General features: G+C 49.7%; 2 protein-coding genes, 1 long non-coding RNA gene and 4 other non-coding genes across 8 annotated transcripts in view; 2 read left to right on the top strand and 5 right to left on the bottom strand.

The window, feature by feature from the left end:
* Window positions 1-1046: 1046 nt before the first annotated feature.
* Window positions 1047-5978, bottom strand: RPL23 (ribosomal protein L23). The gene is made up of 5 exons (XM_008689016.2): window positions 5904-5978; window positions 5234-5317; window positions 4812-4940; window positions 1278-1391; window positions 1047-1176 (listed from the first exon to the last, which is right to left on the bottom strand). Exons 1-5 carry the CDS (start codon window positions 5914-5916, stop codon window positions 1094-1096), a joined length of 423 nt encoding a protein of 140 aa, XP_008687238.1. The 5' UTR covers window positions 5917-5978; the 3' UTR covers window positions 1047-1093.
* Window positions 5069-5203, bottom strand: LOC121105077. Its single transcript, XR_005837507.1, has one exon. It is a non-coding gene; the product is annotated as a small nucleolar RNA SNORA21 (small nucleolar RNA).
* A 4418-nt stretch (window positions 5979-10396) lies between the features above and the next one.
* Window positions 10397-17748, bottom strand: LOC103661297. Of its 2 annotated transcripts, none has more exons than XR_005837421.1 (4): window positions 17462-17748; window positions 14830-14917; window positions 10672-10807; window positions 10397-10550 (listed from the first exon to the last, which is right to left on the bottom strand). It is a non-coding gene; the product is annotated as an uncharacterized LOC103661297 (long non-coding RNA). The 2 variants fall into 2 exon arrangements; XR_005837420.1 differs by having other exon boundaries at window positions 10711-10807.
* Window positions 10899-10970, bottom strand: TRNAC-GCA. The gene has a single exon. It is a non-coding gene; the product is annotated as a tRNA-Cys (tRNA).
* Window positions 14715-14786, top strand: TRNAC-GCA. Its single transcript has one exon. It is a non-coding gene; the product is annotated as a tRNA-Cys (tRNA).
* On the bottom strand, window positions 16478-16549 carry TRNAC-GCA. Its single transcript has one exon. It is a non-coding gene; the product is annotated as a tRNA-Cys (tRNA).
* The window catches only part of LASP1 (LIM and SH3 protein 1), a 37997-nt gene continuing 32288 nt past the window's right edge, over window positions 17262-22970 (top strand). The window contains exon 1 of the mRNA XM_040640716.1: window positions 17262-17491. Coding sequence (XP_040496650.1) covers window positions 17423-17491 — 69 coding nt within the window. The 5' untranslated portion in view covers window positions 17262-17422. The remainder of the gene's footprint in view (window positions 17492-22970) is intronic.

The following is a 22970-nucleotide window of genomic DNA, read 5'->3' as shown; positions in this document are numbered from 1 at the left end:
ACCGTATAGTCCCCTCCAGCAGGGCAGGCTCTTAGGGCTGTGGGGTTAAGTTGCTCGCAAGGCCCCGAGGTGAAGGGTGACTAAGAGAAGACCGTGCAAGAGGAACTGGAGATTGGAAGGGGTGTTACCGAACTTAGGCGGTGTGAACGCAGTCGGACCCAGCCTCCTCCTCATCCCCCACCTTACTGCATACAGTTCCCAAACTCGGTTCCGTTGAAAAGCTTGTACCCAGAATGGCTCAATGAGTTCAGATACCATCTACTTCCCACTCTCATTTTCCGTAATTGTTAAGTCATCTTATCAAGTATGTGCTAGTGTCACACATACTCTTAATCTTCAGCCTTACAAAGAACACCTATCTTAAAACCCTATTCAACATCTTTAGGCCAGACTGTTGACCCAAACCCGCAGAATGCTCCTTTTTTTCCTCAGGCCCCGAATGTCACATAAATCAATTTTCATGGTTTAGAAAGAAAAACACAACGTCCGATGCTTTCAAGCAGAATTTGCCAAGGTTTACGCCCACTGTGTTGGTTAATTAATCCCCTTTATTCATGAACTAGGGTTGGGCAGGTACATTATACAGCTATCCTGTCCAAACATTTTGATAGCAGAAACCATGCAGATACTTTTAGTAACTTCATTACCTTCCACAAGAGCAAATTCACACAGCAATCATGTGTTAGGTTTCACAAAGATAGCCCTTTATGTGCTGGTTTACTCAAAGAAAACCCGTAACTGCAAGTGTGCATATGTACACACGCACCTGGTCCTTCCTCACACCGCTCTGTGAACGCCACGTGTCCACCATCGGACGTTCATGCTATCTTATCTCAAATTCAGTGCACTGCAGTTACATGGGGTAACTATCATCGACCAGGATCCACTATCTGCAAATTACTTGAGGGACTCCAAACACAAATGGGAAAATCTGAAAGTTTCTGTAGAATCATAAAGCCCAAGTACTGCACTGAGCAATTTCATTTTACCAACGGTTAGGGGATGTCAAAAAGAGTGACAGATAGAAAAGAACAGGAAGGCAAACATTGGGAGCAAATAATTTTTAATTTTTTAAAACAAATACACCAAAGAATCATGCAATGCTGCCGGCATTGGATGCAATCCTGGGCCACAAGTCTGCACACTCCTTTGCCACTGGTCCTGTGATGGCAGAACCTACATAAAAAAAGAATGAGGGGACAGATAAGATCCGACCCACCCAGAGGTTAAGTCATCCCGTCTCAAAGACCTAGGCGACACTGTGGTTTCCTTCTTACCTTTCATTTCACCTTTATTGTTCACTATGACCCCCGCGTTATCTTCAAAATAGAGAAACACGCCATCTTTTCTCCGGTATGACTTTCGTTGTCGAATTACCACTGCTGGATGTACTAAGAGAGAAAACAGGACAGCAGCCACTAACCTGTCAAGTTCCAGTGCCACAAGAAAAAGCAGTTTACATCTCACCTAGTTCCCCAACATTTCCCACTTGAACATAATGTGGACTCACCGTTTGCTTTTCATTTCCTAAAAGCAAGTGTGAGAGAGTGCAAATACCAATCGCCCCTTAAGGAAAGACCTTACTCCAAGTCAAAACTGCCTGCACTTCCTACAAGTGTAAATCTGTACTCTTTTTATAACAATCAGCAACACGCTAGCAGGAAACTTGCTAAGCACCTTCTATACTTGTTCCCATTTCACCCGACAGGTGGCTACCTAGTATCACAAAATGGGACCCCCTTTTGGACTGGGTAAGTAGAGGCCAAGCTATTAACTCATTAGGCAATATTTCATCCCAGTATGTATCAAAACCTCTAAGAAAGTACATACCTCGATCTAAAATTCACTGCTTTCAAGAGTTTGTTGGGATCAAATATGTACCATGTTAGATTTTACGAATAGAAGCTCATTTACATACCAATTTAACCAAAGAAAACCTGGAACTAAAGATGCGCGTGTATGTATGTGCGTGAACCTCAGGAGTACGTCCAGGATCTTGACCACACACTCTACACCTTATATCGAATGCCTAAGTGCGGACATATGTCGTTTTATTAGAGCAAAAACTTGGAATTAACCTAAATATCTCATGGCAGATACACAAAAACAGAATCATTTAAAAATGATTATGTCTATCTGTAACTTTTCATATGTAGGACAATCATCTGTGAAGAACGAGTTATGGGAAGGCCGTGGTCCCATTTAAGAAGTAAAGCTTACAAGCTAATTTTTTTGCACTTAAGTCAGAAAGAAAGGACAGGGTGCCTGGGTTCTCAGTTGGTTAAGCATCTGTCTTCGACTCAGGTCATGATCTCAGGGTCCTGGGATCAAGCCCCGCTTCGGGCTCCTTGCTCAGCGGGGAGTCTGCTTCTCCCTCTGCCCCTTCCCCCAGCGTGTGTGCTCACTCACTCTCAAATAAATAAAATAAAATCTTAAAAAAAGGGGAGGGTGGCGTTGCCTGGGTGGCTCAGTCTGTAACGCATCTGCCTTCCGCTTGGGTCATGATCCCAGGGTCCTGGGTTTGAGCCCCGTGCATGGCTCCCTGCTCAGCTGGGAGCCTGCTTCTCCCTCTCCCAGTCCCCTATTTGTTCTCTAATAAAGAGATAAAAATCTTAAAAAAAAAAAAAAAAGACGCAACAAAACATTAACCGTCTCTTAGAAGTCTGAAAGTTGGGTAAGTGAAGTTTAATATCTTATTTAAGTTTAATATCTTATCTTAATTAACTGTGTTTTAACTTTTTGTGGAACTGTTTTCCAGCATCTTAACTTTAAAAAACCTACCTGCACTAAAGTAAACCCGTTCCCAGACCTTCATCTACTGCACTTGTAAGAACTGTAGTCAGACATCACCTGCAAACCATGACCTCACGAGCTTAGAGACCTTGAACAAGTTACTTAACCTTTTGACGTTCAAGTTTTCCTCTTGTAAAACAGGGATTAACAGTTACATTTCCACATTCAAGATCAGACACTGCAAATACAGGATTTTTTTTTGGTAAGGATAGGGATCCTGGCTATCCCTGAGGCTAATACTATCTCTATACATAAGATGGCCTCTGATCAGGGGTTTTTCCCCCACTTAAAAGAAATCTCCACACCCACTGTGGGGCTCGAAGTCACAATCCTGAGATCAAGTTGCATGCTCCACTGACTGAGCCAGCCAGGCACCTCTACCTCTGATCAGGTTTTTAACAATGAGATACACGTTGAGGAGTAACTATTATTTACCGAGAGCCTTCTCTGTTGGACCCTCATCTACTCATAACCATTTATTTTTTTAATTAAAAAGAAAAATTTTTTAAATGTATACTCTACGCTCAATGCGGGGCTTGAACTCATGACCCAGAGATCAAGAGTCACACGATCTATCTGCCAGCTGAGCCAGTCAGACACCCCTACTCGTAACCATTTAAATTCTCACAAATGACCACTCGAGCAGATGAATAAGGCCACACACAAACCCAGGACTCTAGACTTCCGGAACTGCCCCTTTCCACATTTCTGTTATATGGAAGTCTAAGGTGAGGGATACATTCATTCAGCAGAAATGAGGACAAATAAGATTCACTAACAGTTGCCAATTCACTGTCTTTAAAACCATAAAGTGTTCTCTGGTCTGTCCCCACGCCAACCTGATTGAGACCAACACCACATCCAGCTGCCATCTCACCAACAGTGCTAGTGGATTGCTCTGCCCTTCTCTGACGGCTTCCCAGGCCACAGATCAGACCCAGCAAGTGTTCTAAGAGGAAAGCCTGTCCAGTGTCACGCAGGTCCCAATCTATACACGGATTAATCAATGCCTAACCACAATGTTTGATACTCCAAGCCCTCAAGAGTGTATTAAAGGTAAACAAAGATTTCTGACCCCCCCCCCCACCCAAGAAACACCAGGGGGTGGGAGGGGCGCTTGTACAGGCCTACGAGGAGTAACTGCAGTATGTGGCCAAGACCACATTTGTACTGTCCATCAAGGGATGGCTCAGATTTCTCCAGAAGAGCCAGATATCCCAGGGCAGAGACAGACTAAGCAGGTACAGAAGGGAAGTTCAGGAGCTGAAGTGCATGGAGTATGAGGAGCTCTAAGGCCAGACAAGACATTACAGGTCAGAAGTGCTCTGAAACCCTTTCCCCCAACTCATACACCTAGGGGAACTAAGCAATGAAGAGCTTCCTATTTTAGTTTCTACCAGAAAAGATTTAGAAGCAACTATGCTTAACTTTTGACAGGTCACAATTCTGAGTGAATCTCCTCTATGAACAAACAAACTCAATCTTAAATCAGGAGGCCTATGTCATTCTGTACTTGTGAAGTGTTAGGTCACAGGCCAAATGCTCTACACGCTCAGCTTATTACCTGAATCTCACAACCACTTGAGAAAGTATGCAAGTATCATTCTTCCCCTTCAAATGAGTAGTTCTAGAAAAGAAAACTTGCCTGACACCTGGTCAAGCTCCGAATGCCTACCAAAAAAAAATACACTTACTGGGGCACCTGTCTCAGTCAGTAGAGCATGCGACTCTTGATCTCAGGGTAATGAGTTCAAGTCCCTGGTTGGGCACAGAGATTACTTAAAAAAAAAAAAACAAAAAGGAAACAAATTGGCAAGACCAGGCAGGGGAGAGAAGAGTCTCTAGGACAGCCAAACCAGAACTTCAATTACAGATGTTTATCTCACACTGCCTCTCAAAGGAAATCAAGCTTTAAGAAGCCTTCACAATAGTAAAATTATTCCATTTTTCCAATAAAGGGAAAAGTCCTTCAACTGTCCACCAAGGAATGAAGAGGATTCAGTGTGTCTAAGACTCACCCTTCTTTCTGAGCTCTGGTTTGCCTTTCTTCACTGTGGCCATCACCATGTCACCCACACCAGCAGCAGGAAGTCTGTTCAATCGTCCCTTGATGCCCTTCACAGAGATGATATACAGATTTTTGGCTCCTAGTGAGAATGTAAACAAAAGTGATTTTTTTTTGTTTTTTGTGGCTGGTGTAACCTTTCCCAGCACTTCAAGACTCTCCCTCCGTTCATACTCCCAAGCAGTTAGTTCCCCCCAACGAAGGGGAACACGTTGTCACACCACCGATTGAAGCAAAACAACACAACACGCTGCTGCTTCACCCAAAAGCAGTGTTTTTACTCTACCCTTCCTTGACGGCTCAGTAGGTCACTAGTCAAGGCCCACCGAGTGCTTTTAAAAGGGGAGTTTGGCGGAGTGCAGCTGAAGGTCTTACCTGTGTTGTCAGCACAGTTGATCACGGCTCCGACCGGAAGACCCAGGGAAATCCGGAATTTCGCACCGGAGGACCCACCACGTCCTGCGGGGAGGAAGGAAAACAGGACGGGGTCACTGACTGGTCACGGTTCCGAGTTTCCCTCACACTCTCAAGGTATACATTCACTCGCACATGCTTTGGGCAACGGTATACTCATCCCCCCCCCCCGGGACTCCATCTACCCCTCCCCACGCGCCACCCGGTTCCCACAGCAAACAGCCAATTCCTCACTATTACCGCCCTTACGTTACGATTAAGGGGCCTGAGCCACTCAATCCTCGCTCCAATTTTTGCACCACGTAGTTCTCCCTGCAAGACGGGCGATCGCACGCGTCGTCCACTCTGGGGCCTAAGCCAGTGGCACTTCGATATCACTCCTGCAGCGCCACGCGCAGAGGGACCCCGCGGGGTTTGCTCTAAACTCCTGTCCGGATCCTGCCAACTCAACTCTCCAGGCCCCCCCCCGCCGCTTTCGGGGGGCCCTTCTAGTGCTCTCACGGCGCCCTCCTCTCCGTCTCCGCCCCGGAGGAGAGCAAAGCGTCCCAGCTGCCCATGGCCGCCGCTCCGGGCGAGGCCAGCAGCCACCTCGCGACAGATGGCGAAGGATACTCAAGAGTCAAAACCTTACCTCGCTTCGACATCTTGAACGCCGGAAAGGGGCAGAAAGGAAGTAGGTACAAAGGACTCTGGGATATGAACTTTGATGCCCCGCCCAGTCTCGTCACGTGGCCCGGAGCTTGCTCAATCCGCCTCTTCCCCCACCCCCCGCCCTCCGCAAGGGCGCTGTCTTATTACGTAATAAGTCCTGGGCGTCGGTTTGAGCTCTCGAGGCGAAGTGGGAGGTGTGGGTGTTGAGGGCTGCTGGAGGGAATGACGCCCGGAGTCCCTCTTTACGAGCTCTAAAGTAGTTGGGGTTACAGAAACATCGGTTAATTTACCCAGGAACCTCTTCTGAGCACGTAGTATGTGTCAGGAATTTCGCTGGGCACTGGAGGTTCAGAAATGATTAAAAGGGCCTGTGCTGTGTAGGGGCCCCCAAAGAACACAAAGAGTGGGGGACCAAGCGAGGAAGAGCTCTAAATGGTGTCGTTAGGATGTGGTATTGAAAAAAAAATTGTGTTGAAAAGAGATTGCGGCTAAAAATCAACAAACCCCCCCACCCCCCAAAAGGATGTGGTTTTGAGTAAGAGCCATTCTAGCACTGCAGATAATTCCATATATGTGTGTTCGGTCCCATACCAGTTTGTATTTTAGATATCTTGGTTTATTAGTTACCCTTTTCATAGCTTCAACCTCCCCTTCTTCTGGCTTCTTTGCTTTTGTCGATCTGTTCATTCAAATATTTATTGAGCACCTACTTTATGCCAGGTACTGTCATGGGCATTCATTAGACTATGTCAGGGAAAAAAGCCAGATCAACATTCTTGCCCTTAAGGATTCTGCTGGGGTGGCAATGATAGTGGATATTCGACACTAAAGAGATACAATAATTGCAGTGTATCATATGTAAGATGATGTGTACTATGGAAAAGTAAAAGAACAAGGTAAGAGGGATCCTGTAGTGCGAATAGGGGCAAATTGCAATTTGAAACAATAGGTTCAGTGTGGGCTCCATGGACAAAGTTTGGTATTAGAGCAAAGACTTTAGGTGAAGGCGTTAGCAATATGAATTCTGGGAAGAACAGGGGAGAGAGTCGTCCGCCAATGAACGGTTCCAAAGCGGAAGTATGCCCGAGCAATATGAGGACCAGCAAGGAAGCTGGATGTGACTGGACAGAGTAAGTGAAGAGAAGAGTAGCAGGAGAGAAGGTCAGAAGTAACGGAACAAGATTGTGTAGGGCTTTGTACACCACTATGGACTTCAGCATTTGTGGACTGGAATGGAGAACCATTGCCCCATCTTAAGCAGAGGAGGGACATGAGCTGACTAATATATCAGAAGGATCATTCTAATTGAGGCTAGACCATGGGAGAGGATGCAAAGTTACAAGTAAGGAGATGTGTTAGGGAGCTCTTGCAATACGTGATTTGGACCACAGTGCTAGCAGTCGAGGTCATGTGATGCGGTCAGATTCTGGGTGTGTTTTGGAGGTAGAGCCAACAAAATGTAGGGTGTGAAAGAAGGGAAGGAGTCAAAATGTCTCCAGGGCTTTAGGTCTGAGCAAGTTGAAGATGGCATTGCCATCAGCTGGGAGAGGGAAAACTACGGAAAGAACAGATTTGGGGTTAAGAATAGGACATAAGTAAAGTTAAATGTCTATTAGACAACCGAACAGGATTCAAATAACAAGTTGGACCTATTAGTCTGGAGTTCCGGAGAGAAAGAGCTATAAATTTGGGAGATATCAGCATATAGGTATACAGTTGACCCTTGAACAATCCTGGGGTTAGGGGCACTGACCCCTCTGTGCATGTAAAAATCCATGTATAACCTTTGACTCCCCTAAAACCTAACTATTAATAGCCTACTTTGACTAGAAGCCTTACCAATAACATAAACAGTCAACATATTTTATATGTCATATGTATTAATACTGTATTCTTACAATATAAGTAAGAGAGAAAAGAAAATGTTATTAAGAAAATCAAAAGGAAGAAAAAACACATTTACATTACTGCACTGCATTTAAAAAAAAATGGGATTGCAGTTCAAACCCATGTCGTTCAAGGGTCAGCCGTGTTTAAAACCATGACAGTAGATGAGATCATAAAGAAGTAAGGGTAGGGGTGCCTGGCTGGACCAGTATGTGGAGGGTGGGAACCTTAATCTCAGGGTTGTGGGTTTGAACCCAATGTTGGGTGTAGAGATTAATTAAAAATAAAAAATCTAAAAAAGAAGTAAGATCCGGGGCGCCTGTGTAGCACAGCGGTTAAGCGCCTGCCTTCGGCTCAGGGCGTGATCCTGGCGTTATGGGATCGAGCCCCACATCAGGCTCCTCCGCTATGAGCCTGCTTCTTCCTCCCCCAATCCCCCTGCTTGTGTTCCCTCTCTCGCTGGCTGTCTCTATCTCTGTCGAATAAATAAATAAAATCTTAAAAAAAAAAAAAGAAGATCAAATAAAGACCATGAGCTAAGCTCTGGGGCACTTCAACATTAAGAAGTCTATAAATCTGTACATTTATAAATCTCTCTAATCACTCTTAAAATGCCTTCACTTGATCCTGCCAGCTCTCTAGCTACCAATTTTTTGCTCTCACTTCTCAACCAAATTCCACGTGTTTCTCAATATATGACTTCTTTACCAAATTAGTCTCTCTTGATAAATGGAACCGCCATCCATCCAGGTGTCCCATCTGAGACTCTTGTCCGAGTTCTTCTCAGTTTGTCTTCTAAAAGTCTGTTACAGGGCTGCCTGGCTGGCTCAGTGGGTAGAGATGTGACTCCCAATCTCAGGGTTGTGAGTTTGAGTCCCATGTTGGGCATGGAGATTATGTTAAAAATAAAAAAAATTTCAAACAGTCTGTCATATCTGTGCAGTGCTTTCCATCTCCTCTAGTATTGCCCTGGTCCATGTCTTTTATTATTTTTTTATTTTTATTTTTTTTTGGTGCAAAAAGGTGGTTTTATTAAAGCACGGGGACAGGACCTGTGGGCAAAAAGAGCTGGTGCACTTGGGTTGTGAGCTGCCCTGGTCCATGTCTTACCTAAACTACTTCTGAAGCTTCCTAACATACCTCCTGACCTCTGTTTCTCCCTCCATCCACTCACTTTTCATACAATGACCAGGAATAATTTTTCAGAAATACAAATATTACGATGTCACCCTCCTTGAAATCCTCCAGTGGTTTCTAGTGCTCTTGGAATCAAAGTTAGAATCCACATCATGGCCTACTAGGCCCTGATCTGGCATCACCCTGCCTGGTCAACCTTGCCTTGCACCACACTTGCTCTTGTTCTCATGAGTTGAGTTTTTAGTCCCAGATACTGCCCAGGCTCCTGAATCCCCATAGGCCTCCCACATGCCGGGAGTACTCTACCCTGCCTACCCGCTTCAGGTACACCATGTCTACTGATTTCTCAGATTTCAGCTTAAATGTCTCTTAGGGAAATCTGCCCTGACCCTCTTTCTAGGTCATAAGCTGTCTTAACATGCTGTATTTTTCTTTCGGATCTTTCATACTACTTAATTAGAATTCATAAATATATATTTGAAGATTTTTTGTTTAATCACACCCCCCAAATAGTCTATAACTAATCTATAAGCTCCATAAAGCCTGGGTCCGTGTCCTTTGTGTTCATATCCCTAGCACTTAGCATGGGGCCTCACTCAATAAATACATGTTGAATGGTTGCTGAACAAATGAAGAAGTCAATCTCGATCATCTCCATATATCAGCATCCTTGCACGAAGAACCCCACAGACACTTCAAACCTGGCATGTCCAAAACAGAAATCATCATTTTCCCAGGAAATCCGCTCTTCTGCCTGTATTCATTTTCTCTCTCTTTTTTTTTTACTTTTTAAAGTAAACTCCAAGCCCAACATGGGGCTTGAACTCACAACCCCAAGATCAATGATTGCATTCTCTACTGACTGAGCCAGCCAGGTTCCCCTCTATTTGTCTTCTTAGTTGGTTCTTCCAACTGATGGTGCAGTTATGTCTGACCATAACATTCCATTGCTTAAAACCCCTTGCTGGCCTTCTAGTGCTTATAGAATAAAGTCCAAGCTCCTTAGCACAGCACTGGAGTCTCCTCCTGAAATGGCTTACCTTCTCTCTGGCCTCATCTCCAATCACCTTTCCTCTTACACTTCATTCACCAGCAACACCAAACTGCTTAGGATTTCAGGACTTTTGCTTTATTCTCATCTTCTTCAAAATTGTGCTCAAATGTCATCTCTTCCCTGTGCCATTTCCCAACCCCAGGATGCTCTCCCCTGAGCCACCTCTTTACTTAAGAATAGTAGTTCTCAAATTTTCATCTGAAGACCCCTTAACATTCTTAAGTTATCGGGGACCCCAAAGAGTTTTTGTTTATGTAGGGTTATATCTATTGACATTGACCAGACTAGACATTAAAACTGTGAAATGTTTAAGTGTTTGTTAATTCAATTAAGAGAATAATACGTCCACTGCCTATTAAAAAATACATAACATCTTAAAATAAAAAATACATGTTTCCAAACAAAAATAATTTAATGAAAAGAGTGATTTTGTTCTGCTTCTTTTGGAGATCTCTTTAAGGTCTGGCTTAATGGAAGACAACTGATTTCCATGTTCCCACATTTAAGCTGTTTTGATAGCACACACGTGGTAGCCTCTGGAAAGCTCTACTGTACACTCATGAAAGAACAAGAAACAGATAAATAATGAGGTAAAATTAGCTTTTCTCTTGCTAAAAGGGTATCAGAGACACCCAGGAATTCCCCAGGCCATCGTTTTGGAACCACTGACCTGGATGGAGGACCCTGGGATGGTTGCAGACATTCTCACCTTATACAGTAATTCCTTTGTTTTCATGTTCACATGGGTATTAGAACCTGAAATCCTTGGTACTGTAGTTTCGGACTTTCCATATTCCCAGAGCACTCTGTAGAACGGACAGGAGGATGCATGCTTGGTTAGTATTGTATCCCTTTTCTATCATCCTGAGAGTGGTAAAGCTTAAAAGTGAACACTACAGGGGGCACCCGGATTTGAACCGGGGACCTCTTGATCTGCAGTCAAATGCTCTACCCCTGAGCTATACCCCCTCTGCTGGAGGAAGAAGGATTATACCTTTATTGTAGTGTTCACTGACCAGACCTCTCTGGTGATTAATAATAGTTTAGTACCTGTGATTGACTGTCTCAGGCTTCCCAGGGTGATACAAAGAACCAAGAGGAAATTACAGAGGCAATCTGGACCCAAATGGTGGGCGAGGAATGCGAGGTCTGCTCTGACCCAGGCTTGAACGTCCTGTGGGGGGGTGTGGATGGGATGCCCTCTCTTCATCAACTACAGGCTTTTCTACCTCAGGCATCTGGGAATCCTTCCTTGCATTGCCAGCCTCCCTGCCTGCAACCAGAGCTGCACTGAATCCCCAGCCCAGGGCTCTGTGCAAGAGAGGAAATGCTTCCCCTGTCCTTCTTCAGACCCTCTCTGCTCCTGTACCAGACAAGCTTCTATTGTCTCCTTTCTCGGCATCTTCAGTCACTTCCTCTCCCCTGGCTGCTTCAAACATCAACAGGTTTCCCCTAGATCGGAAAGCCCTTCCGTTGCTTTGTACAGCTGTGGTCACCTGCGCATTTCTTCTTTCTCGCTGCCCATTGTTAAGAAAGCCAGTGACTTCATTTCTCTCATTCTCAGTGACCTGTCTCTGCAGTTTGGCTACCCTGCATTTGCCCTCCTGACTGTCAGTAATTTTCCCCCCTGGAGAATGTACCTTGGTTCTCCAACTGGATTGTGAGTTCCATGAGGGCAGGCATCACTTTGCATTTCTCCTTGTACTCCCCATAGGAGACGGCACAGCGCCTGGTTCGCTACATGCCCTGGTTTGTACTTGCCAGCCAAGCCACAACCCTGGTTCAACTCAACTACCACATGACACCAAGCTAGCACCCAGGCAGCTGAATTTTGTTGGAGAAGAGCTCACACGTCCTGCATCACCTCTTTGATCTAAAACAGGCTAGCGTTCCCTGTCTGGTATGCTTACACCACTGGCTGGCTAGGTCCACGTCCTTACTCTCCTAAATGTCTATTTCACACACTTTCTCCTGTCTCAGACCTTCCATATCTTATCTCTCCTCACTCTGTTAGCTGAAGAGCTGGACTCTTTCTTCCTTTTTGGAGAAAATCAGCATTGGTCAGAGCCGTGGCGTGCTGGTAAATGGCTAACAAGGGGCTTCAAAGGACCTGGTTTATAGCATTTGCTAATTCCCACGGTGCAAATACTCCCACCTGTCAATTTCAAGCTACCGCAATGAAGTCAACTGGCTTTTAAAATGCCTGAAAATTCAATCATCGGTTCTCACAAGCAGTATGAGCCAAATCTAGCACACTTCTGGGATTGACTACCTCCTGCATCAACTCCCCACTGTACACTGATGACTCCCGGAATTACATTTCCAACCCAGACCTCTCCCTGGTCCCCAGAAGTAACTGGATCTTCAACCGCATGCTTAACATCCCCTCCTCAATATCTGTGGGCACCTCACTCTTAACACGTTGACCCATATTAGCATATAAAGTCCATGAGGATGGGGGCTATACTGTTTTACTTTCTGTGTAAGAGATTTAAAAAGAAACTTAATTTTTTTCCTCTCTAAACTCACTCCTTTCCCGGTGTTCTTTAACTCAGGAAACCACACCACCACCCACCCAGATAGTGAAGACAAAAAAAGACAAAAGGAGTCACTCTTGATTCTTCTGTTTTGCTCCTCTTCCTCCATCCAAAGCACAGGAAGCATGTATCTCCTCTTCCGTGGCCAATCTGGAGCCCTCCCCTCCTCTCCGGCTCTGTTGTTCCCATTGTAATAGGCTAAATAATGGTCCGCCAGATATGTCCGTGTCCCAATCCCCTTGTGAATATGTTAGCTGGTAAGATAAAAGGCATATGTGGTTGCAATTAAGAATATTGAGTTGGGGAGATCATCCTGGATTATGCGGAGAAGCTCAATTGAATCACAACGGTCCTTACAAGAGAGAAGCGGGAGCATCAGAGTCAGAGACAGAGAGAAGATGTAAGGATAGATGCAGAGATCAGAGGGTGAGAAGATCCTATCCTGGCTTTGAAGATGAAGGATGGGGCCATGAGCCCAGAAATGCAGGTGGCCTCTGGAAGCTACAAAAGCCAGGGAAATGGATTTTCTCCTAAAGCCTCCGAAGGAACACAGGCGTGTCAACATCTGGAGTTTAGCCCAGTGAATTTGGTTTTGGAATTCCGACCTCCAGAAGTGTAAGATAATATGTTTGTGTTGTTTTAAGGAAATAAGTTTGTGGTGGTTTGTCACAGCAGGAGTAGGAAAGAAGTACACTATTGTGGTCTAAGACCCCACCACCCTCTCTCACCAGCACTGCTGCAGTAGAATCCTAACCTGTCTCTCTGTGCCCATCTTTTTCTCTTCCTTTATTGTGGTAAGGACACTTAACATGAGATCTGCCCTCTTTGCAGATTCTTAAAGATTTAATTAATTAATTAATTAATTAATCGATTAATTTATTTGACACAGAGAGAGGGAGAGTGCATGAGCAGGGGGAGGTGGAGAGGGAAAGGCAGAGAATCCCGAGCAGACTCTCTGCTGAGCGTGGAGCCTGAGGTGGGGCTCAATCTCACGACCCTGAGATCATGACCTGAGCAGAAATGAAACCAAGAATCAGACGCTCAACCGACTGAGTCACCCAGACGTCCCTTCACAGATTTAAGTGTTCAGTACAATATTGCTAACTATAGGCACAATATTATATAGCAGATGCCTAGAACTTAGTCATCGTGTATACCTGAAACTTTATGCCCGTTGGTTAGCAACTCCCTCTCTCTTTCCTCATCCCTGGCCACCACCATTCTATTCCCTGCTTCTGTGAGTTTGACTGTTTTAGATCCCTCATATAAACGGAATTACTCCGTGTTTGTCCTTCTGCGATGGGCTTATTTCACTTAGCATAATATCCCATGTCGTCAAATATTGCAAAATTTCCTGCTTTTTAAAGGCTGAGTCATATTCCACTGTGTATATTCTCTCTGTCCATTCTTGAGCCCCTATACATCTTCCCCACAGCAGTGTGGGAGATGATTTCAAATCCCCACTCAAAACCATCCAATGGCTGGTTTTTCATCCATTTGGAATAAAATCCAGATTCTTTACCTCGGATTACAAGGCCCTCAATGGCCCTGGCTACCTGTCCGGCTCTTTTGAATCGCCCTCCCCTTGTCCACCTCTCCAGGCACTCTGGCTCTAGGGACTTGGCGGGAGTCAGTCTACTACCTAGAATGCCTGCCCTCCTAGATAGCCAACTGTCCCTTTCATGTCTTTCAGATGCGAACTTTCTGGTTTCTGGTTTGTGTTCACTAGATTTTAGACTCAGTGTGAGTGAGAACAGAAAGTATGTTCTGCGCCGAAGTAGAGTAGCTGCTCCATGAAAAGAGAGAGCGACTGCTAGAGACTATAGCGGGAATGTCTCCCCGTGGTGTCTTGTTAGCTGGTGTTTGTATTCTTTTTAGAGAGACCAGGGAAAAGGATTCCCTATCCAGTTTTGCCAAAGACTGTTTTCTAACTTCTTTGGGTAAAGAGATGGGTGGGGTTGGGGATAGAGAATAGAACCTATTTTGAAAAGGCAGTTTGGTACCTGACTTCACATGTTTTCAAAATGCCATGTCTTCAATTGGTATTTTAGTTCTGTTCCTCCTTCCTAGAAAATTCAGTGTCACCCAGCAAGGAGAAACTAACTGAACAAATAATGTTCAGGAGGAAAAATCTAGGATTGTGGTAAAGAGGATTTAGCAGGCATCTGCCAGCAGAGGGGGTATAGCTCAGTGGTAGAGCATTTGACTGCAGATCAAGAGGTCCCCGGTTCAAATCCGGGTGCCCCCTTGGCTACTTTTCCATTTTTCACATTTGTTCAGGTATAACCCACCGTCTGTAGGTTCTGAATCCGAAACTCTTTGGAATCCCAGACTCTTTCACTTGGCTGCTTTCCCCCAGCAAGTTCTTGTTCCTTGTACCTGAGAAACAAAGAGGAACACCCCAGAGGTGAACAGTGATGATTACTCTGTCCAGTCTTAGGCTATACCCCAACTCTGGCAAGAAGCCCACTTGTGGGTAAAAAGAGGGCACCAAATTATTTTCATCTCTGAGACTATTTGAAATCTATTGGTTTAATGTTAATTATAGCTTTCTTTTTTGGGTAACAATGGAGTGCCCAGAGGGGGAGGCAATATCATTTAGCCTAGTTCATACTCTGACTGAGAAGACTAGGAGAACAGAATCCAAGTTTAGAAGGTTTATCTACGTGGTTGAGAAGTTGAAGACCCAGCACAGATAGAAGATAGGTCAAAAGTAGACGGCTTTCTCCTTTATATTAGCTCAAACGGAGGGCTTTGGCCTGATAAGTGTGCAGGTGGTCAGTCTGAGACCTGGTGTCCAGAAAAGGGGTGAAAAGCTGGCTATTCCTTCCTTCGGATTGGGCTTTGCACCCCGACAGCAGCTGGGCACAGTCTCCATGTCCAGGCTTTTGATGCCTCTTACAGTTATGAGAGCCATGGGGAAATATGCGCTCGAGTATTCCCCAGGGGCTCCAAAGGATGACACAACCAGATTCCGGGTTTAAAATATCACAGCTGCCCCTGACCCAGGCAGCACGTCTCCCTTTCTCCTTTATTTTTCCTTTTTTTGGGCAAAATCTAGTCGAGGGGGATGCCCCTGCTGCTTTCACACAGTGTTTCCCCGTGGCCCAACAATGATAACTGTCAGTCAGGAAGCCAACACATATCTGTCCTACTTTCAGGTTGTGAAACTCAATTGTCTCCTATTACTAGTTAGTGGCTTTCAAAGTGTGGCCCCCTGACCGCCAGCAGCAGCACCCAGGAACTGGTCACAAACGAAAATGCTTGAAGTTCCACGCCAGGCCTACAGAATCGGAAACTGGGGGCGTCTCAACAAGCTCTTCTGGCAAATTCTGATGCTCGCTCAAGTTTGAGAGTCACTGCATCAGTATGTATCAGTTTGCCTCCGGATGTAACTTTATTTTTGTAAATGAAAATGAGCCTATGGGTGCGCATTCGCCATTTTAACATTCTCGAAGTGTTTTCGGTCTGCCTGTGTCATGAGCAATAGGGAAGGGTGAACACAGCAGGTCCATGACACCTTACTTAATAAAGAAAGTTGAAGTTGGGGAAAGGTTGTATTTGTGGGTTTCCCTCTCTTGACCATCCACCTCCCCATCGGAAACGGAAAGCCAAATTGGGGGAGTAATCTTGTCCTCTGACCCGGGCGCCTCGAACTGCCTGACACACTTGAGGCTGCTTGCAGCGACCACAGAAGTCCCTACGATTCTGGCGCGGATAATAGGGACCTGCAGCTTTTGAACTTGATTCGTGCGCGCACCCACTCCTCTTCCTTCTACTGGGTCCAAAGCAAAAATCGAAAGCTTTCTGCCAAGGTTGGAAAATGAGGAAGGCATTTATAAAAATTCGGCTTTCGTTTTTCTTTCAACCTAGGATCCGCTGTTCAATAGTAAATGCAATTTGATGAATGCTCGTCTCAGACTGAGAGAAAAACCACGAAGGGGGCACCCGGATTTGAACCAGGGACCTCTTGATCTGCAGTCAAATGCTCTACCACTGAGCTATACCCCCACGCGGCTGCTGCGTCCGGACATGGCTCTTTTGGGTGCTAAAACACTGCTACACTGAGGGTAGGGAGTAAGAGTAAGGGGAAAGGAATGAAGGAAGAAAGGGGGCCAAACGGAAAGCAGAAGGTGTCCGGACCCGGAGAACCCCGGGAAAGCTGCAAGACAGAGCGCGGGGAAGGAAGAACTAGCCGGGGCTACAAGGCGCGGTGTCCAGGCTGTAGGGACAGTTCCGCCCTACAAACGTGGGAAAGGATGTGGGGGAAGGGAGGCTAACTGAGGGGCGGGGCAGGGGCTTCCCGTTCCGTCCGCAGGTTCACGCCAGGTATCGACCGGCACAAAGGAAAGTCCCCGAATCTGGTGAATCCAATCCGGCGTTCAGGAGGGTTCCAGCCCCACCCTCGACGGGTACGAGGGGTTTGCCCGCTTCCCGCAGCCCGGGAGCCCCAGATGTGCAGCCAGACCGGGTCCGCGCCGCCTCCAGCGCAAGGGGTCCCTGGCGTCCGGGCGCGCTTCTCGTGGTCACCTTCTGCTGGAGAGCGCCCGGGTACCCGGTACCCTCGGAACGCACCTAGGCGTGCGCCCCGGTCCCCCCGCCCTCCCCGGAATCCGCCCCCGCGCAGCCCCACGTCGCCCGGGAAGCGCGCCGCTCGCGCGCGCCCCTGCCCGCGCCCGCGGCGCGTCCCCGCCCCGGTGCAGCCCCTCCTCCCCGCTGTGTTTATTAGGGGAAGGAGGGCGGAGGCGGAGGCCAGTTCCCTAGCTCCAGCCGCCGTCGCCGCTGCCTGTGTAGTGGCAGCCGCGGCCGCCTCCCGCCAGCTCGCTCCGGGGAAAGAGAACGCGCGCGAGCTCGGGCGTCCCCGCCCCAGCCCTTCCCGGAGCCATGAATCCCAACTGCGCCCGGTGCGGCAAGATCGTGTACCCCACGGAGAAGGTGAACTGTCTGGATAAGGTGAGCCCCGGGATCCGCAGGCGCGTCGTTGCAATCCCCGAGCAGTGCTCCGGATTAGGGGAGGAGAGAAGGGCCGGGTCTGTGCCGCCTCATCCCCGCGATCCCGGGAGGAGGGACGGAGGGCGGTGTCATGGGGTGTGGGGACAGACCCCAGTCTGGAAGCCGGGAGATCTGCGGCGCGGCAAGGAGTCCACGCGTGGCGGCAGCCACTACTGGAGAACAGTGGGCTCTGTGCCCTGGGGCTGGGAGGACGGAAGAGGAGTAGGGAGGCCAGGCCCCGGGGTGGGGGGGTGGGGGAAGGTTAGGGGTGCAGTCCCGCCCCCTAGGGCCGGGAGAGTGAGAGGAGACGGCCGCTCCCTCTCCCCGCCGAGCTGAGCGCCAAGTAGGCGGAAGCGCGGGGCGCTGGGGGAGGGGGCGGCGGGGGGGGCGGGGCAGAGGCTGGGGGGCCCAGCGAAACCGTCAGCTCTGCGCGCAAATGGCCGGACTTCAGGGCCTGGAGACCCGGGGCGGGGGCTATCAGCCGGCGAATGTTGCATCTGGTGAACTGGGCTTTGGATAAGGACCCAAGCCCCACTGCGAGACCCCTTTTTTTGGACGACCTGCACCCCCACCTCGGTGGTTCCGCGCTTAATGGACTAGCAGACCTCCTCCATAGCTTCCCAGCCCCCACCTCAAATTAGAAGCCAACTCCGGGGGCTGGGCCGCCCGGCCAGACCCGGGCGGGGTCGGGTGCTGGAGTAGGATGGGTGGGGGGTGCTTTGCAGAGATCTCCTGAAATTGTGCTCAGAGCCTGAGACCGGCTTGTAGAACAAAGAGCTAACTTTTCAAAGCAGGTTTCACCAATGGAGGGTGGGGTTGGCTGAGTTCAGGGGAAGCCAAGAAAAGGGGGAGGTGTTCGGGAGAGGGGAAGGTGGCCTTCTGGAAATTCACGGTCCCCTGGGGGCCCTTACGCGTCGTCTCCCCCCCCCCCCATCCATGCTGGACTTGTTCATCTGGTTGCTATTATACTTTTGGAGGGGGGGGGCGAAGTGTAGAACTGGGTGTTTCCAGCAGTTCGGGGTAGGGTCCGGTCTTTTAAGCTCCCTCAGATCCTAAGGCGATGCGGCCCCTCTGCATCTTCTCCCCACTGGGGAGGAGAAGCCTCTGTGGTTTTGTCTCCTTCCTTGTCATGCCTTTCACCCACCTCCCAAAGCTGACTCCAGATCCAAATATCCCCTCCGACCCTGTCTGCACTGGTAGGGGTTGGGGGGTAGGGGATGGAAGAGGGGTGCATAGCCCTGGGGCCAACTTCATGGCGCACCTAGAGCCAGGTCTTGTTTGGGAAGGGATAGTTCACTGGGTACTTTTTGTCTCTTCCCTCCCGCTTGGGATTGGAGCTTCCTCAGTGATCTTTAGCCTCTGAGTCAGGGCAGTGGGATAGCGTTCTCAGGTCCTGAAATAGATTTGAACTTGCTTTTGGAGGAAGGAGATATATGGGGCTGCTGCTGTTTCGTTGTCTCTCCTGGGCTTGGCTGGGCAGGAGGAGAGGAGGGCCCTATTGTGGGCACAAGCATTGGGGGTGCTGACCTTCCCAACGACCATGCTAGCTTCTGGGGGACAGTCCTTGAGCTTGGAGGCACTAGCAGAAGAACTTACTGTCCTCGCACACGGGGCTTTTTGCCTTTCCTCGATGGGAGGGATTTTGGCGTCTGCATCTTGCGTTTTGGCCTCTGCGTTCCATGTGCCCCGCCTTCTCCCCACTTATTCTCCATAGTCATGAACTGGGAAGAGGCTGCGGGCTCTTTCACTTTTAGAAGGCAGAAGCAATATAGGGTGGAGGGATTGCTAGGCCAGGAGTTGGGAGACTTGGTCCAGGTCTGCTCCCACCAGCTTTAGGCCTCAATATTCGCCATCTGTCCGATGGGTATGAATGATGTCATTTCCTTGGAGGTGGGGCAGCGTACTAAAGTGCCTGCCAAAGTGCCTGGAAGGGGATGTGGTATAGGCTGTGTCCTCCCTATCTTTCTGGGATACTCGGTCTAGCCCCACATCCAGCTCCCTTGTAAAGTCTTTTGGTGCTGTGTGCCAGAGGTGAGGGGTAGGGGGCCTGCAAGGTGCCTTCCGCAGGGGTTCTCTTGCCCTAGCCGGAAGAGGACATTCAGGTGGGGTTGCCCTGGGAAGTGGGAGTTGGTGATTCCTCCCTCTGTTTAGAGCTCTCCTTACAGGAGGTGGTCCTGGGGAGACCTCCCCCGGCCTCCACTGAGCAAAAGGCCTAGAATATTCAGGTGTCAAACCTATTCCTCCTAACCCTCTCCAGGCAGTAAGGACAGGCACTTGGACTTGGGACCTGGTGCCCAGAGGACCGAGACCCGGGAGGGGGGAACATTCAGTCTCATAGGTGCGGTTGCTAACCAGCTTCCCAAGGCCTCCCACGTACTGTAGGAGAGAGTCAAATTAGACTCATTTCACTACGATTTCCCTATGGTACAGAGCTCACGGTGTGACCCAGAGCACGCGCTACGTCCTTGCTGTTCGCTTTTTCTCCTCCCTGAGCCTTATCTCGCGAAGGCTCAGGTGGGTGAAGGCCGTGTCACCTCTCATGGCCACCCTGCCCCCAACCTGCAGCGCCCAGCCCAGCGTGCTGTGCACGCTGGATAAATACGTATTGCTGATGACGGCGTTTGAGGAGGGAGGTCAAGTGTGCTTCCCCAGAGGACTTCTGGGCTTAGAGTTAGGGGAGACATGGGGTGACCTCATCCGCTCTTTCATTCAACAAATATTTATTGAGCACTTGCTTTGTGCCTGGCTCTCCGGATGGCTGCGGCAGGGCCTTTGCGGAGGAAGGGAGTCTTGTGTCTCAGAACGTCCTCCACATTTGGAGAAGGGTGGAGTTTTGTCCCGGCCCCTGTTGGGGGAGCATTTGTATCCGGGGATCTGTACTGTCAAGAGTACTCTTCCCCCCGTGGGGCGCCTGGGTGGCACAGCGGTTAAGCATCTGCCTTCAGCTCAGGGCGTGATCCCGGCGTTATGAGATCGAGCCCCATGTCAGGCTCCTCCACTGGGAGCCTGCTTCTAAAAAAAAAAAGAGTACTCTTCCCCTGACTTACTTTCCCGGGCCCCTGAAAACAGGTGGAGACATTCGGGAAGGGTGGGGGATTGGTAGGCCGCTAGCTCCCCCCTCGTTGGGAGGGCTTTCTGCCTCTGGTGGTCTGAGCCACCCCCCCCCAGGGGGGCAGCAAGGTAGAAGGCGGCTGGGCTAGAGGGGGGAGAGAGAGAGAGAGGACAAGTCCACGTAGCCATGGTGCCCCACTTTCCAGCCGAAGCTGAGCGCATCCCACGATAGCTTCGTGATCATCCGTTCACAGTAGCTACTACTGACGGCGACGTGAGTCTTCAAAAGCAGATGTGATTGCTCCCGTAAATCATGGACCCCATACATGGAGGCTCAGACGGATCATGTGGCTCGTTCCCTGCTCCGCCGGAGCTGGAATTCAAATCTCAAGTTCTTTGTGCTCAGCTTTTCTGTCTGTTCCGTGTTTGCAAAAGGTCCTGTCTCCTTGTGTCCGTAGTGGTCCTGACCCTGGCCCGAGGAATGTTCTGGGCCTGGGCTCCTGTGTGGAGCTGGGGCACTAGGAATAATAGTCTCCCCCTGGAAAATTGGGGAGGTGCAGCCAAGGTTTGTGCCTTTAAGCCAGCAGCCCAGGTGGCCCGCTGAGCTAGGATGGTGACCCCCGGCCTGGCCAGGGTACAGCTGGTGTTGCTCTTGGAGGAGGGAGGCACTGTAACCCTTGGCAACAGGAAGGGAGGGGAGGGCTTCAGCCTCCATCCCTGAGTCATGGCCACCCCAGGCAGCCTGGGCACAGAGGCACAGTGACCTGAGGTTTGCCATATCCCCCTCCCCGAGAGCTGTGAGCAGCCGCTTCCCCCACCTGCACAGTGATCCAGAGAGAGAGGCTGGCCCGAGCCTCGACCAAGTGTGGGGGATCCAGCTGCTGCCCCATCAGCCCCCATTTGCCTTTCTGGGGAGTGGGCCTTCAATGGAGCTGTTGGCAGCTTTGGAGCTGCACGTGGGGAGCGTTGTGGGCACCGTTGGAGCCTGGAGATGGGCTGAGAAGCTTCTCGCTAGCCCCGGAGGTCTGGTTTTGGTGAGGAGGGAAACCGTGGACTTCTAGGCAGCAGGACGGGTTAGAGCGGCACGCCCAGAGGTGGACTTTGCTCCCTGAGGCTAGAGTCTCGGGAATGCATCTCTGAAATCTTACCTGAGGCCTCCAGGAAAGGGGGGGCGGACTCTTGCTCTGGGACAGGGCCTGTGGGGCAAAGGGAAGCAGACAGGTCATTGTGGGACTGTCCTGACTTACTTCCCTGTGTCCTTCGCCAGACCCGATGGAAACGGGGATGGGGTGCCCTTCATCTTGGGATCCCCTCGGGGTCCCCAGCCCAGGCTTGGCCCACAGGGGCTGTTGGGGGACTTGCCATCTTCTGCTCCCCCTTCCACTGCTCCCCCGCCCTTGTCCAGAGAGGACACGGTAGCCGGAGCTACTGGATTTTCTTTAACCTTGGAGCCCTCCTCTAGAGGGAGGAGGGAAGTGCCGGGAAGCAGCTCTCCGTGCTGGGCCGGGCGCCTGCATCTGGGTCATCTCGGCCCTCCCACGCCCCCTGCCCCGCACCTCTGGGAGACCACTCTGCAGACGCGGAGCGTGGGTCCAGTAGTGACGCTGAGGCAGTCAGTCCATTCTCCTTCCCGTTATCCTGCTTCTGAGCCCCGTGTCAGGGAGCAGGGGACTGCTGCCACGCCCCCTTAATGTGCCCAGCCGAGAGCATGGTATCGCTGGGGGCTGAGGGGAGAAGAACTGCTGGTGGAAATGGGCACCTTCCCCTCCTGGAGGCTCCCCTTCTTCCAAAAGGCAGCTCGGAGGCTTCTTGTGGCACTCCTGTACCCCCAGCCTGGCGGGTATGCTCTGCCCCCCTTCCTGAGGGGTTCGGCTCCAGGGTGGGGACCTGGCCATCTCCCTCTTTCCCTGTGTCTCCCCCAAGTCGATGAGGAGGCAGCTTTGGAGGTCCCCAGCCCTAGGACGGTGCATATTCCTGCATATGTGTGTGTGAAAATGGGTCATGGTCCGGATTCCAGAGAATGTTTTTCCTGGCAGGCCCCTGAGGGGGTGGGGGGAGGTGGAGGCCCAGGCAGGGGCCTGTGCAGCTAGGCAGGCAGAGGCCAGCCGACTGGGTGGTGACAGGGCTGGGGCACTCTGCCAGCACCTCCCAGGCACTGGGGGAGAGCGAGGGGCTGTCACTTGGGGGGGCCGATGGGGGGCAGGGACGACCCTGTTGTAGTTTTCTAGCCAGGTGGTGTGTGTGCTGGGGTTTTGTGCTGGGAGGAGTCTGGGCTGTGGGCTCTGGGATAGGCCCAGGTGGCGGTGAGGGCCAAGCTTACACCAGCCATCCGTTTGCTTCCAGACTTCCAGCTGGCCTTCTTCCCAAAAGAGTGGTTCTCCTGTCACTT

This window comes from Ursus maritimus, unplaced genomic scaffold, assembly GCF_017311325.1.
Source record: "Ursus maritimus isolate PB19 unplaced genomic scaffold, ASM1731132v1 scaffold_24, whole genome shotgun sequence".
NCBI classification, from domain to species: Eukaryota; Metazoa; Chordata; class Mammalia; order Carnivora; family Ursidae; genus Ursus; species Ursus maritimus.
Note: the sequence above shows the minus strand (reverse complement) of the source record. Positions and strands in the feature narration are given on the sequence as shown.